This window comes from Seriola dumerili, unplaced genomic scaffold (genome assembly GCF_002260705.1).
Source record: "Seriola dumerili isolate Sdu_G_001 unplaced genomic scaffold, Sdu_1.0 BDQW01000505.1, whole genome shotgun sequence".
NCBI classification, from domain to species: domain Eukaryota; kingdom Metazoa; phylum Chordata; class Actinopteri; order Carangiformes; family Carangidae; genus Seriola; species Seriola dumerili.
This window is the reverse complement of record NW_019174760.1, coordinates 4,327-20,110: the sequence shown is the minus strand read 5'-3', so window position 1 is coordinate 20,110 and position 15,784 is coordinate 4,327. Positions and strand designations below refer to the sequence as shown.

The following is a 15,784-nucleotide window of genomic DNA, read 5'->3' as shown; positions in this document are numbered from 1 at the left end:
AGATTCTTACATTAAGTAGAATTGATGCTTTTCTTTGTCATATGTCACATTTAACTGATTATCTTTGGCTTTTAGACTGTTGGTCGGACAAAGCTAGATTTTACATGTGTCACTTTTTTCTTTTTTATTTATAAGATTTTTCACTGTTTTCTATCATTTTATAGACAAAACAATATATTGGGAAAATAATCTGCACAACAATCAATGTTAAAAAAAATCTTTAGTTGCAGCCTTCATTAAAAAGATGCATATTAGAATTAGAAAGATGCACATTAAACATATTAGACAAGGTCAGGAGTACTTCACATAAACACATTTTTTTTGAGAAAGGTTTTCTTAAAAAACATTAAATAAATAAAATTCCTGCTGTTTTTCTGAATTAATGAAATAATTATCTCAGAATTCTGAGAATGGTTTTCTTTAAAAAAATCAGATTTCTTTTTTCCTTAAGTGAATGCATTACACATCCATACTGTATCATATCAAACAGCATCAAGGTGAATGCTGACATGAAAACTGATAACTGATACATCAAAGGATTTTCAAACTGGTAGAAAAATAATCTTTATCATATCATTTTGACCTCAGACTGAGAGCTGGTGTTATATCGATTAGTTTAAAGATCCACTCAGTCAATACTGTCAGGGACAGAGAAACAAAGACACAGGATTCACAGAAACATTAGTGGGTGACATTGCTCAGACTCAGAGAGACACAGATGTCATGTTCTGTCATGTGCTTCTCCTGTATGTGCTGCTTCAGCTCCCTCCCTGCTCTCTCCACAGTTTTGTCCTTGAACAAGGACTTGAAATCTCTGATAACCTCAGGAGCTCACACTTTAAAAAAGGACACGCTGATCAGAAGATGTGTGTTCTCTGCTCTCTACCAAAATCCACTACTGTTGTCAGATATTCAAAATCACACATCTCACAGCATTTGTCTCCTTCTTCGTTGGTGTGTCTTTTATCTCAGAGTGACAAAAAAAGAACAATCACTACATTAAAGAATGAAATTTTAACAGTTAAAACTGAATTCATGCTGTTTGATGTGGTTTGCATCCAAGTGAACTCCCCTGTACCTCAATGCAGATGCATCCCTGCTGATACTGAAGTTCACATAGACTTCAGGTAACCTGGTGCACCTGCAGTATACAGCTGGCGGCTGGACGAGAAGCTGCAGAGCAGCACGAAGACCTGAAAACAAACAGCGGCCGTGTGGAGAGCGGGACTCACCTGACTGCTGCCGGGACGGACGGAGCATGAAGCGGACGGATGTTCCTGCCAGCTGTCTGAGATCTCCATGCATCCTCTTTCCTTTAAGCACCCATATGCACAGTCACCACTGCTCTCCTCACCATCACTGTCAACCACAATGAATAACAAACACTTCCTGTCACTGCATTCAAAATAAAATCCCTACTGGCAACATTTTTAAAGTATTATAAATGTCAATCAATAAGAATAAATGGGAATATATATGAAAACTGCTTTTAATTAACAACAATTTCCACTGTCACAATTTGACAAATAAAGGAAGCTGCAGATGGATTGTTGGATTTCAGCCCATTTCTGTTGTATAACGATGGGAACTGCAATTAATAATTATTTCAATTGTCAATATTGGTCTGATCTGCCAAATTTCTTTGGAGTAATTGCTTAATTGTAACTTCATAAATTGTTAAAAACTACAAAAGATGTTTTTAAATGACTTGTTATGTTTGACTAACAGCCCGAATTGTTTGATTGATTAATCTATAGTCAATTAACAGAAATTAAAACTATTTTAATGATCAAATAATTGTTTTACTAATTTTCTAAAGCAAAAATGTTAAAGTTTGACTAGTTTCAGTTTCACAGATAGTAGTTTGGACAAAATAAGATAATTGAAGACCATATCTTGGGCTGTGGGACATTATATTTTCACTATCCTTTAATATTTTATAGAAAAACAATTACTCAGTTATTTCAGCACTAAATGACCTTCAATGACCATCAAGCAACTATCAGCAAAAACATAATTAAAATCTGTTGAAAAAATAAAATCTGAATAAAGTAGACTGGGTTTGGGTTAACGCTCCAGTCCTGTCTTTTATTTTGAAGGCTGTTTCCTCTTAATGTCGGCCTTACTGTTTTCAGCTTGGCGCTCTTCTCCTTCAGCCCGCCACCGGCGACAGCTCCTTTTCTCCAGGGACATTTTCAGGACAGGACACCGGACAGCCGTCGGGACACATCGACCTCTTATCCGGTCAAGACGAATATCTTCTTCCCCTGTTACAGTCCTGGTTAATGGAAGCTGAATACATCGAGACGACAGTTCAGTTCCACACAACAGACCAAACTCCATTATACATTTACCAGTAATATTGTCTGTCTTCATAGCATATACACATACCTTGTTAAACGTGAATGTAAGTTCCTTTTAACGATTCATGGCTGCTTTCCGGTTAATTCGGCTAACAAGTAATTCACCAACCAGAACTTTATTTTAAGAAAATTTAAAATGTTGTGTGTCTATATTGGTCTGATCACTGTTAATAACTCTTAAAGAAATTAATCAAGTAATTAAACACCTCATAAATTGTGACCTATGTTTATCTGATAAATCCCGGGTCTTTGCTGTTATTCCAGTTCATGAGTGACCCACCGTGTAGTCGCCATTTTGTCCATAAAATTGCACATTTTTTGGCGGGAGTTTCTTCTCGTCCAGATCCTGTTGAAAGTTGTTGTTTTGTCTGAGTTTTTAAAGAAGTTCTTCATGTTGTAGCGCACACTGAACGGAGGCTAACGATCGATACAGGGATAAATCTTAGTTATAACTTACACCTTTGGTCTTTTGTGTTTTCTTTAGCGGCAACGAAGTAGCCTATTTTTTGGCCCGCCATTAAAGTGGTGTTCAATGTAATGATCGCCGGTCGGATTTGGCGGTTTCAGCTGAACAGAGAAATAACAAACAAATAAACAAACCAAAAACACAGATTTATAAAAAAATTTTAAAAAAAAAACATATTTGAAACGTGTTTATTTAAACGTTACGACCTATTTAGAAATCATCTCCTTTCAAAGACAGAACTTGCCTCACTTGTCTCTGATTTTGAAGTTTTCTGTTGTATAAAAATATTTTTCTGGAAGTTGTTGGTACATCCAATGGTATATTATATTAAACAGGAACTACTAATAACGAATTTCGGCTTACTTAATTTTACAGAATGCAATTATAAGATTAAAAAAAACAAAACTCTGAGCCATTCACTGAACAGAAGATGAACCCTGAAACTATCAGGCCCAAGGGTCATCTGTGATGTAAAGTACTGTACTGCAAGTATAATTTTGCAGTATTTCCATTTTATGCTAATTTATACTCTACTACATTTCAGAGGGAAGTAAAGTCAAATTTTATTGTGCCCAATGTGAGGGAACTAGTATATGTTAAGGGCAGAATATCAATGACTGTATCTATATATAGTCACTGGAGAGGAACAAGGCAAACACTGGCAAAGCTTTACAGAAGAAACAGGTTATGTAACACAACATAAACAGTGCTGTCTCATCCTATATCTGGTTTGAAAATAGACTCCTTACTTCTGCACATGTATTTGTACAAGACACAAAGTATGCCCTCACTTTTCAAACCCTGTGTTACCCAAGTAAAAATATCCTCAATGTCACAGTTGGAAGCGTCTTTAAGTTCCTCTGTTCTACCATCATATGAAGTTATTTATTCTACATAAAAGACACTTTTCTATTGAGTTTTCACTGTTTGTCTAATGTTAGAATATAAACCGGTTTGTGTCTCTGTTGTTTTATGACTGTGCATGAATGACTGTAAACTGACCAGACAGGGAAAAACACTGTAAATACACAAAGACACTGATACATGAATAACATGAATGAATTGTCTGGATTTCCTGTAAATACAAAGTTATACTGAAACAGAAAAGTCAATCTGCTCTATTCAGATTTCTTTTCACTGTAGTCATTAAAAATACGAGTCAGATGATCAACACTGACACTGTACTGAGACCAGCTTGACGTTTTACAGAATATTGACCAGCACCCACCTGTAACCATGAAGGCCAACAGCACGGCAGCACAAAGCAGCTTCAGCTCCATGGCGCCGGTCTTCAAACTGAGTGTGGACACACAGAGCGCTCGAGCAGAGTCTACTGGAACAGGAAGGTGTGACTAGAGATGTGAAGGTTTTTAAATACCTGCACATAAACCACCTCACCTCACCTCACCTAACCCCACCCACAAACCACCAACTTTTAGCTGTAAAAACAATAAAGAAAATAGGAATAGGAAAAATAAAGGGTTAAAAATGAACAAATGAATGTAAAAATACAGGAAACTGCTTGAATTCTCTTTATATTTCCAGATTTTTGTATTAACTTATTTATTCTGTTAGGCTATTTATTCCTCGTTATATTTCCACATTTATTCACTTATTCTTTTACAGATTTATTCTTTATTTTATGGCACTCCTCGAGATAACGTAATAATTATCTCGTTACCTCGAGATAATGGATAACTGAACTTCTCTCAAACTATTGGGATAATTATTGATATTAACATTATTGATCTTGATAAAAAAAATGATTTGTGAGTGTGGCTTTTCTCAGCATCTGTATTTATCAGCTGTTTTCCACTGAATAAAAAAAACCAAAACATATTTTTCAGATTTAGTTTAACCCACAATTTCAAAGGATATCATCATCTCCGTAAATAAACGTCCACATTTGCGTAGAAAATCACAAAAAAAGACAAAAGAAAGACGCTTCTTATAGCGGCAGAACTTGCCTCATAATTATCCGATTTTTTAGTTTCTTCTGTATAAAAGTGTTTTTCTAGACGTTGTCGCTACATCCAATAAATAAAGCAAACAGGAAATGCTCATAGCAAATTTCAGTCTATTTAATTATCCAAAATGAAAACAAGTATAGGCAAAAGAAAAAAGAAAAGTAAACAAAACAAAAAAAACACGATTTACACTCCTTCACTTGAGAGGGAAGTCAAGTCAAATTTAATTTACATAGCCCAATGTCATTTATACAGCAGGTTGTATAATTTGCATAGAAAGTACGATGCTCAGAAACAAAAATCCTGATAGTTTAAAACATCGGTGTCCTCCCCGTGTTGCCTGTGGCGAGCACTGAGAACATTCAGGCGATTTGTCCAGTTTAATACCAAAATATTTCCCTTTGAATCAAAACTATGTAACATGATTAAATGAAGTAAGAAAAGTATTTAGATACAAGCAAAAAAAACTGTTTCTTACAGTAAGTACATAATCATTCATAAAAGCCTTCATACGTCATGTCATCAGTTCAGATCTACTTACATTCAGGTAGGACTGTGGCTACGTCCACACACGAGACTAACACCTGAAGACACATACCTGAGCAAGCATCTGCACTGAGCATGTGCGAGCCGGTGTAAACAGGAAGTAGATTGTCTCCTCTGAAGGAGGAACAGCAGAGACAGAGAGTGTAAGTGAACAACAGCTGCTACAAAGACAACAAGGTCAGTAACTCTGTCATTCATTATCGTGTTGTATTCACCACTGGTAGTCCAGGCTGATGACAGCCAATCAGGAGAGACCGTGGGTGTGACCTTATCGTTTACAAAGGTCTCACTTTCTGTGTTGTTACTTCCTGGTTTGGTTTTGGATCTATTTCTAACACCGTTATTAAAAAGTATCTCGTGTCCAATTGTTTCATGGCGTTGAATCAAAGGGGGCGTGTCCCAGACAGTCGACCAGGTTTTGATTGGATGGTTGGTCGCAGATCTGTGGTTCTTTGGGAAACAGCGTCCCCTGAAGGCACCGCGGGTCCGGAGCTGTCGGGCCAGTTTCCATCAGCACGGTTGCAGCGTCTTCTTCCTCTTCTTCTATGGTGCTTTTCTCCAAACCTCCTCTCCAGAAATATAGGTGGCTTTGATGTCGAGGGTGTCATCGAGCAAAACGAGGTCTGCAAAACACAAGAGTGTGTGTGTGTGTGTGTGTGTGTGTGTGTGTTACACAATGAACACTGCAGAAAAGAAATGTAATGTGTTTTTTTATAGTGCACTGATGCAGCAGATCCAGACCTGCGTCGGAGCCGTAGTCCAGGTTCCCCTTCCTGTGGCTGATCCCCAGAAGTTGAGCTGGATGGAGGGAGGCAGCTTCCAGAGCTTCTTCTACACTGCAGCCTGTGAACACACACACACACACACACACACACACACACTGCAGCCTGTGAACACACACACACACACTGCAGCCTGTGAACACACACACACACATATATATATATATAAAAAGACAATTCAGAAAAGATGGAGGATCCAGAGTTCCACCAGCTTGTGGATCCATGAGATGAAGAACTGAGGACGACCTCCTCATCATCATATCAGTTAATATCGATGTGTAACATTTTCATACAAGCTGCTGACTCCGACTCCCATCGAGGTTTCACTGCACTGGTTTAGAGGTGGATTCACTGTGACTGAAACCGAGCGACACACACTGACCTGAAGCCTGCCTGAAGTGGCGGACGCACATGTCCATCGTGGCGATGCTGCCGCTGAGCGTCTTAGTGCCTGAGAGACACAGAGAGAAACTACAGTGGAGTTCAAATCGATAATCAATCCACGATAAATCCTCGTTATTGTTTGTACTGCTGAAAGATCGTCTGCTGTGAAGCTGAGGGGAAAGCGAGACCTGCTACGTAAGCGTGGAGACCCTGGATCTCGATGACCTGCTGACCCAGAGTGTGGCGGCCGGGGGGGAGACCCATCGCTGCGATCGCATCCGTCACCAGAACCAAACCTGAAAGTAACAAGGACACGTCACCGCTCTGACCAGCAGGTGGAGTCACGAGTCCGAAACTGAAGACACGAATATTCTGTTTGCACATTTTATAGAGAAACCTTCTGCTGCACAACGTTTACCTGACAGCTGCACTCAGGTTATGATGCACTGCTACAGGTTAAACTTATAAACTATTGTGGTGATTAACATCTTATACATACATATATTAATATACTTTATTCAATCAGGAAGTCACACTGAGATCGAGATCTCATTTACAGGTGAGACATGAGAAGAGAAAAATCAAAAAAAAATCAGAAGAAGAAACATTAACAGCAGAAATAAGAATTTTCAGCGACTTAAATTTACATTTAGATCTGTATTCATAAATGTGTTTATATAACCAGCGATCAGAGTGTATATTTATCATAATGCTTTTAAATATGCATTAAGATACAGAACCAGGTCGACAATAAGATGACGATGTAAACGCTCAGAACTGCAGGTTAGAAAAGAGATGAAATCAAACAAAAACACACTTTTCTTTGTCATATTTGATAATAAACTCAATGTTTTTGAATTTTGGACGAATAAAACAAGAAATCGACAGATTCATTTAGATTAAAAGGCCTTTGACGATATCTTCTGCTCTTCTGTAGACAAAACAATTGATCAAATAATTTATTTTTTAAATTAGAGTTTATTTTTATTTATTATATATTTTTAGTCCAGTTTTTTTTTAACTCTACTTTATTGTTATTATATCTTTAAAAACCTACTGTACTGTTTATCTTTATGAGCATTCCTCTGATCTGATCAGCTTTGCTCCGGTTCATCAGTGTGAAGGAACGACTGTATCTGTTCCTGGTGAGGCGACTCCTACAGAGAATATAATGACCTGCTTCCTCGTGTAAACACAGCGAGCAGAGGCGCTGACGGAGACGTGCTGATGGTGTTCGGTCTGTTCTATTTTCATTTCCTCCCTAAACACCCGGAGAAAACCCAGAAGCCTGAACAAAGAAAACAGCAGCTGCTGCGTTCACTGGTAATGATGAGTGGCTGCACTGGTCTCTAGACGGTGCTGGTCTTCAGCTGGGAGCACAGACTGCACACACAGCACAACAAACCAAGCAATCATCCTCAATAACGACGCGTCCACGGTGGATAATTAATCCTCCACAGTCGAGCTGCAGAGAAAACGACGACAATATTCAACTAAAGCTGCTTCTGCCTGAACTTCAGGGGAGTTATGAGCTTATTCCTATTATTTACAATCATGTGGTCGTATCCCTCCGCCACTCAGACTAGTTCCAGGTTACATCCCTGTTTATCCAGTCTTGAGTAATGGCTAAAAAGTGTTCTGTGAGGTCACTCTTTGACCTTTGACCTTTAGCCACCAAAATCTTATCAGTTCATCCTTGAGTCCAGGTGAACGTTGCTGCCAAACTTCCAGTTACTGAGATATCGTGAAAACAACACGGCCTCCTGCTCCGACTGTCGTGGCCACGGAGGAATAAAAAGTTTTATTTCTGTTAATTATTATAAAAGTGGCAGAAACTTCAACAAGCTTGGTGGGAACGTACGTCGGCCCTGATCTAACAGCACAGAACTCCCTCTACAAACAGTTCCACTTCATAATATCAGATTATGAATATCATGAATATGATCATTAACTAGGAACTTGTTTTTTTTCTTCATTTTTTTTACCTAATTTTATTCTTCGTCACTGTATCTGCTGTTTTTAGTGTATTATTGTTTTTTGATCAGTATCAAATGTTTTACTTTCACTTTAAATAAAGCGGGAACTTGTCGTTGTTATCAGTAATTTTACTTTTGTTTGTTTTTGTCATTATTTTGTTGTTCCTTTGTTTGCGCTTGATTTTAATGAACATTGTTGTTTTGCATTATGACGTCATGTTTACCTGAGTGGAGCCCAGGAAGAGAAGCTGCTAGTGGCTGATGGGATCCAAATAAATAAATAAATAAATAAGTGAACGAATGAACGAATGAACGAACGAACGAATAAATAAATAAATAAATAAATTCAAGCTCAGTCGCCGTCCCTGAACTCTCAGGAAGAAGCAGGAGAACCAATGAGAGAAGAGCACGACCTCTGACCTGAGGGGTGAGCTCTGTGGGCGATGCGTAGAGCAGCAGGGTTGGTGTGGATCCCGTCGGCGATCATGCCGTAGTAGACCGTCCTGCCCGCAGGGACCTGATCACTGGTCAGCAGACCCACGATACCAGGGTCCCGGTGGTGGAACTGGATCACAGCAAAGACAAAAGTCAGATTGTCCCATTTATGACACTGCAACTAAACTACGGAGGACTGAAGGTCGAAAATTAATAAATGAATTAATACGCTATAATGCACCAAAATAATATTAAAAATAAACACAAGCATTTATTTAGTAATAAAATGTGACATAAACTGATATTTCTGTTTTAATTTGCTTCTGTAATTATATACCTTTATATTAATTCTCCTATTTATTTACTTTAGCATTTTAATTTCCATTCTATGGCCCGAGAGAGCAGCGGGTGGGACTCACAGGTAACATGGCGTTGAACAGGTGAGTGATGAAGGAGGCTCCATGCTGAACGGCCTCCTCAGCCTGAGACAGGTTTGCCACCGAGTGACCTGCACGAGCAACAGTGACCAACATCAGAGCTGCTGATCGATGGAGCAGCAGGAAAAGTAATGAAGCATTTCCTTCATTTCATATTTTAGAAATAGGAATTGTAAAAATAATTTATAAATGAACAATTAATCCATCAATAAATACTTCAGATCTTAAAATGGAATTTACAAAAACAGCATAAAACTCTCATTAAATAAACCGTTTTTAAATAAAAACTATTTGAAAAGGTATTTTAAAAAGGAGAATTTATCCCTGGATTCCCTTTTCAATTTCCATTTCTTTTTCCATCTGCTTTTACTTTTCCTATTGGCTGATTGAAGCAGGTGGAAAAGGGAAATGAAATAAACGGTTTATTTAATGAGAGTTTTATGCTGTTTTTGTAAATCCATTTTTAAATCTGAAGTATTTATTGATGGATTAATCGTTCATTTATAAATTATTTTTACAATTAAGGAAATATTTTATATACTTCTCCTGTGACGTCCCTGCTCCTCCATACAGCACATTCAGTTTGAAATAAAATAATGGATTCTACATTAAAGTGCAGAGTCTCAGCTTTGATTTCAGCAGGTTTCATCAATACAGAATCAATACAGAATCAATACAGAATCAATACAGAATCAATACAGAATCAACTGTGTGGGAGATAAAAACCTTAAAACCCAAATATGGTCAGAACCAGTATAAACCCAGATGACGAAGCTCACCTAACGACACCGTGATGCCCCTCTGGCAGAGCTCCCTCACCACCGATTGGCTGCTGGCCAGCTCTGGAGCCAGTGTCACCATGGCAACATTGTCCAGGCCGCCGTAGGTCTCCATCAGGTCGTCGATCCCTCCGGACTGAAAGGTGCGGAGGTACTGCTCCGGGTGGGCGCCCTTCTTCTCCACACTGATGAACGGGCCCTCCAGGTGAAAACCTACAGAGGCAAAGACAAGGTGAGTTCCTGCCCCTCCCCCTTGCCCCTCCCCCTTGCCCCTCCCTCCTCCTCCCCCATGTGTTTCGATGTGGACAGGGATCTTTATGAGAAAGGCTGAGTTAGCTGGATCATCCTACCGAGAACTCCAGCTCCATGTTGTCCTCCATTGTGAACTTTGACCTGAGGCAAAACCTGAAACACACATTTTGATCAAGTCATTAGAAGACGGAGACACGGACACGTGCACTGAGCATGAATATGATCAACTAAGTATTCTTCTGTTTTTACATTTGGATATTGTGTAAAAGAAAACCCCCATCGGTGCTGTAATGCGTCTCTGTTGAAGCTAGTTTGATGGAGGTCAATAACAAAGAGCTGGTGTAACCTTGTGGTAGACAGCGGGAGGAGACGTGACCAGCGTGGGACAGAAGGACGTCACGCCGTGCTCCAGGATCTTTTTAGCCACAGAGGAAACTCCGGCGCCGACGTCATCAGACGCCTGAGAGAAGTCGATGCCGAATCCACCTGAAGGGAGACGACAGAGTGGTGACATCATGTGACCAGTTCACCTCATGAATCTCACTCATCTCCACACTGCACGACTTAGTTCATAGTTTATTCATTATGATAAAGACAGAGAACGAACTGAAACAGAAAGTGTTCATGTCAAATCCAGAGACAGAGAGGAGGGAAAATTATACATGAAAATGTTTTGAAGGTCACATAAATATGATCAGGCTCTGTGATCAATACTGTGCTGATCAATGATCCATGTGATGTGTTCAGAGTTGTGTACCGTTGATCTGGACGTCTATAAACCCCGGGGCGATGATGCTGCCTTCACAGTCCACACGCTTGTCGGCGTAACCCTGCTCATCAAAGAACAACTTCTCTGGATCTAAAATCCTCCCTTCACGCACCCACAGGTCCTCTCTGTGCGCGTGCGCGCACACACACACACACACGCGCACACACACACACACACACACACACACTGAGCTGTGTGTTTGTCCAGTCTAACCTGTGGTGTGTGTCGGCTGTGAGCAGGTGTGTGTGTGTTACCTGTGCAGCTTGTGCTCTCTCAGGATCCTGCAGTTGATGAACTGAGTGATGGGAGCGTCGGACACCGATCTGTTGGACGGCATGTTTTATGTTTGTTCTCTCCGCCGAGTGGAGACAACTCATCCACTCTGCTCCGGACGACTGGGAGACACAGAAGAGCAAATCAAACACTCCTCACTGTTACTGAAACAGGAAGTGTCACTGTTACTTGTTCTGAAATCTTGACCTCAGGATCATTTTGATCAACTTCATGAAGAGTAAAAGTCAACAGCTGACTCCTGTAATAGATATCCTAACGTAAAGTACGGTGGCCCTGAGAGCTCAACGCACTGCAGCTTAAGAAAACACATGCAAACACACAAACCGCTGCAAATTCAGAAAACTACATCAATTTGACAACACATGAGCCGCAAATACTCACAACACAATGAAAGTGTTTCGGGGGGGGGGCACTAAAAAAGTGATGAACCTGGCTCGGAGTTGTTGTTTAGTGCCCAACTGTGACTTTTGAAGTTAAAAACATTGAACAGCCAGGTAGTGATGACATCTTTTATATGGATTTATTGTTACTATGGAAGTTTTTCTCTACAGGAGTGTGGCCAGAGTAAAAGAAGGCGACAGCTGAGAGACCTGAAAGCACTTTGCATAAATCCTGAGTGATTTTGTATTATAAAAAAAACAGAATAACAGTGTTTTGAAACCTAGTTGTGTTTCTACAATATGTTCTTATTGATCTATAAAAAATATAAACTGAGGTGAGACATGTGCCAGTGAAAGACAGATTTACTGGGATTTTTTTGTCAAGATTATAATTGCACATAAGGATAAAAATTTAACCACCAAGGTAAGATAAAATATTTAGTAATGACTCTTGAAAATGTGTCATATAAGAGAAAACATACTCACAGGAATTTATAAGTAATAACTTGTTTCCTACATTAGTGGTGAAGTTACGGCTGTCCTGGATGCTCTACTGTCCCATTTTTATTTACCACTATCACTGTAAATGAAGTGTCCTGCAACAGCTCCACCAGGATTAAATGATATCTGATACCTTATCACAGTAGGTGCAGCAGCTGACTTTGACCCCTGATCCTCTTCATGCTCTCTTTGAGTTTTTGAATTGCAATAAGTAGAACGAGTATTAATCTACTCGGTCACCACCTGAGGCATTTTACACAGGTAGACTATTACAGTTACTAGCACTCTTCCTGTCCTTTGGAAACTCTTACTTTACGCTCTGCATTAAAACACATAATTCCAGACTCCGTGCAGAAAACAGTAAATTTAAGACGTTCTTCGTTACGACCTAATTTACATACCTTCAAAGAGGAAGAGGGAAGAAGGTGGAGAGCTACTAGAATCCAGTTGTCAACTCGGCGCACATTACATGCACAATACTTCACTTATTCCTTCCGGATTTAAACTTGTTTCATCGTCACCGCGACGTTTCCCCCCGCCAAAACACACACGCACGGGACATTAAACTGGTGTATTTTTAAACTGAGTTCGTCAGCTGTACATTCCGTATTTTCTCCAGCTGAATATTAACTGTTTTGCCTTTAGTAAAACTCGTGTTTTAAGGTGGTAAAGTACGGCTGTAGTGTTTGTACTTGCCCCAGATAGAGTTCAGCTGAGTCTGTCGAAAAGAAACAGAGGAAGCGGATGAAGTCATGTGACGGAGCGGAGCTGCAGGTCAGCTGATTCAAACAAACAAAAAATACTCACCCTGCATCATGGAGTACCGAAGAGGATTTGAGCCACATGTGATTTTTTTTATTACTATTAATTTGATTATTAAATAAAATTAAATGTTCTTTAATCTCAGAATTCTGAGAAAAAAAGTAAGAATTATGACTTTTTCTCATGGCCCACTGGGGGCAAGCTAGCCGCCTCCCACGGTCTTAGCTAGCTAGCTAGCTAGCTAGCTAAGACGTCATAAAAATAAAATAATTTTTACAGTAAAGTAAAGTCCTCATATTTCCATGGTGAATATGGAAGTGACCAGTTAGTGAACCAATGAGTTATCACTGGTTATGATAATAGTGATACGAATTAATTTTTGAATGAATGAAACAGCCACTGTTGTATTTAGGCACTGATTAAAAATAGTGAAAAATATAACAGTAATACCCATAGGTATAATGGTGTTATCAATAATAACAGCAGAAATGATAGCAGCACCAATAAATAATAATAATAACAATAATAATAATAATAACTACATTGAACTACTTTAAGTGTGCATTAAATACATTTATGTTTGATTAACTTTTAACTGAACTAAGACTGGCAACACAAGGGCCCATTGATCCAGCCCTGATTATACATTTACTGTAAATATCCTGCTGAATTAACTTACTACTCCTGCTATAAAGGATGTCCCCCTGCTTCTCATCTCAGTCTTGTCTTTCATTTTAGCTGTGACCTCTTTTAATAGTTCTGCCAATTAATAAGTAAATTATACAACTAAACAGATACATACCAGTGCCTGTATCTGTTAATTATTAAAACTTGTTATGTACAGGCCTAATCAGTCATTTTTGACCACATAAATTACAACTACATTTACATATATTTACGTAATTAGTTTGAGTTTGAGATTAAACACATAATTCAGTGAGGTCATTAGATTTTCTTTACGTATTTGTTAGATTGCCTTTTCTGTTCATCCTGTCTTTTGTACTTTATTGATCTCAGCGTTCTGACAGATTCTCAGCGTCACTAGAAGCTGGTAGAAATTTCTGAGGACACGCTTCCGGCTTACGTCATTACGCCGGAGGCGAGCGCTAAGCTCTGTGATTGGACGAAACACTCGGGGAGCGAAAGCTCGAGAAACATCCAGAATGGAGAGAGGAGAGTATAAAGACCGGCAGCGGTGAAGGAACCGGCACTAGCACAGAGAGAAGACCACAAGAAGCAGAAGCAGCAGCGGCGAGAGGACACAACACACCAGGAACCTCCTCAAACTTTTTTCTAATCTTCCAACGAGAGTAAATACACGGCTGCCGTTTTTATTCTCTGGAGTAGTTCTCTCGCACCACAAACTCTATTTTTAGACTGCTTTCTTCGTCGCTTTTATCTATCTGCTGTCCTCTAGAGTTTGTATTCAACATTTTAGATTTGAACGTAGGCTCTGTGTTAAAACATTTGTTGCATTGACCTAACACGTCATCCAAATTTTGTGGCGAATTAAAATAATAACCGTTTTAATATTGGATTAAATGCACGCACCAAACTCTATTCAGAAAAACTGTCATTTTCAGGACGCTGTGGTCGTCGGGTTTATGTGCAGTACAGTCTAACAAATGTAAAGTGTTTTGTATAAAATTATAGTGGCCAAGCCCACGCTTTAGGCCACTGAGGTGCTCCACCACGGATTAGTTAATTGACGCACATTTTCACCTTCCGATTAAATGAAATATTGTCCATTCAGTACTTGCCGGTTGTAAATTGTCCATTTATTCCATGTAGTATTTCTTTTCCATTCAAGCATTAATAGTCCAACAACAGCTCACAAATTCACAACTCAACTGCAGCTCCTCTGCCTTGAGTTTCATGTCACCAGGTGAATACAGAGTAGGTTCGGTGAGTGTGTGTGTGTGTGTGAGTGCGGGTGTGGTCAAAAATCTGTTTCCCTTTCCGGGTGGCACCTGAACCTACACAGGTTAGTTCCTACTTATAGTAGATGTCTTAATTGGCTCCTACACACCGGCCCCTAATTGTAAGTGGTAGACAAACATTACAATTCAACACAATAATACAGGAGCCAAATGTGAAAATCTCAAATATGTACATGAGTATGCAAATAACATCATTCAATTTACCCCTCTTGTATTAAGCAAAGCTTAGTTACAGGTCTCTCAATAATGTTGCTTTTAGTCTGTAGCTTGACAGAACGCACTAGGCCCCTTTTATCAGGAAAAACCTCCAACACCTTTCCAAGAGGCCAAGAACCACGTGGAGCTGATGAATCCATGATGACTACTACATCACCAGGAACTAAACTCCTTTTCCTCTGGTTCCACTTCTGTCTCTCTTGCAGCAATGGCAGATATTCCCGGACCCAGCGCTTCCAGAACAGATTAGATATGTATTGAACTTGCTTCCATCTGCGTTTCACATACATATCAGATGGATCAAAAAGTCCAGGCGGCAAAGCTGGTTTTCCTTTCAGAAGCAGGAGATGATTTGGTGTGAGAGGCTCCAAGTCATTTGGATCGTCAGACAACTTGGTGATAGGACGATCATTAAGAATTGCTTCTACTTCACACATGACAGTGTGGAGTCCATCATCATCCAACATCTGCTGGTGCAAGACTGACTTGAGTACACGTCTTACTATGCGTATCATGCGCTCCCAAACGCCACCAT

General features: G+C 39.5%; 1 protein-coding gene across 1 annotated transcript; it reads right to left on the bottom strand.

Moving 5' to 3' along the window:
* Positions 1 to 5,555: 5,555 nt before the first annotated feature.
* amdhd2 (amidohydrolase domain containing 2) lies at positions 5,556 to 13,057 on the bottom strand. The gene is made up of 12 exons (XM_022763958.1): positions 12,733 to 13,057; positions 11,411 to 11,551; positions 11,145 to 11,281; positions 10,734 to 10,873; positions 10,486 to 10,540; positions 10,136 to 10,348; positions 9,339 to 9,427; positions 8,905 to 9,049; positions 6,697 to 6,804; positions 6,507 to 6,575; positions 6,084 to 6,185; positions 5,556 to 5,965 (listed from the first exon to the last, which is right to left on the bottom strand). The coding sequence occupies exons 2-12, from the start codon at positions 11,491 to 11,493 to the stop codon at positions 5,886 to 5,888; spliced, it is 1,221 nt and encodes a 406-aa protein (XP_022619679.1). The 5' UTR covers positions 11,494 to 11,551; positions 12,733 to 13,057; the 3' UTR covers positions 5,556 to 5,885.
* Between the last annotated feature and the right edge of the window lie 2,727 nt (positions 13,058 to 15,784).

Coding starts and splice junctions, on each gene's coding strand:
- amdhd2 (XM_022763958.1), bottom strand. CDS start 11,493: ATGCCGTCCAACAGATCGGTGTCCGACGCTCCCATCACTCAGTTCATC. Junction 10,874..11,144: donor TATAGACGTCCAGATCAACG/GTACACAACTCT, acceptor GTCTCCCTTCAG/GTGGATTCGGCATCGACTTC. Junction 10,541..10,733: donor CTCCCGCTGTCTACCACAAG/GTTACACCAGCT, acceptor TGTGTGTTTCAG/GTTTTGCCTCAGGTCAAAGT.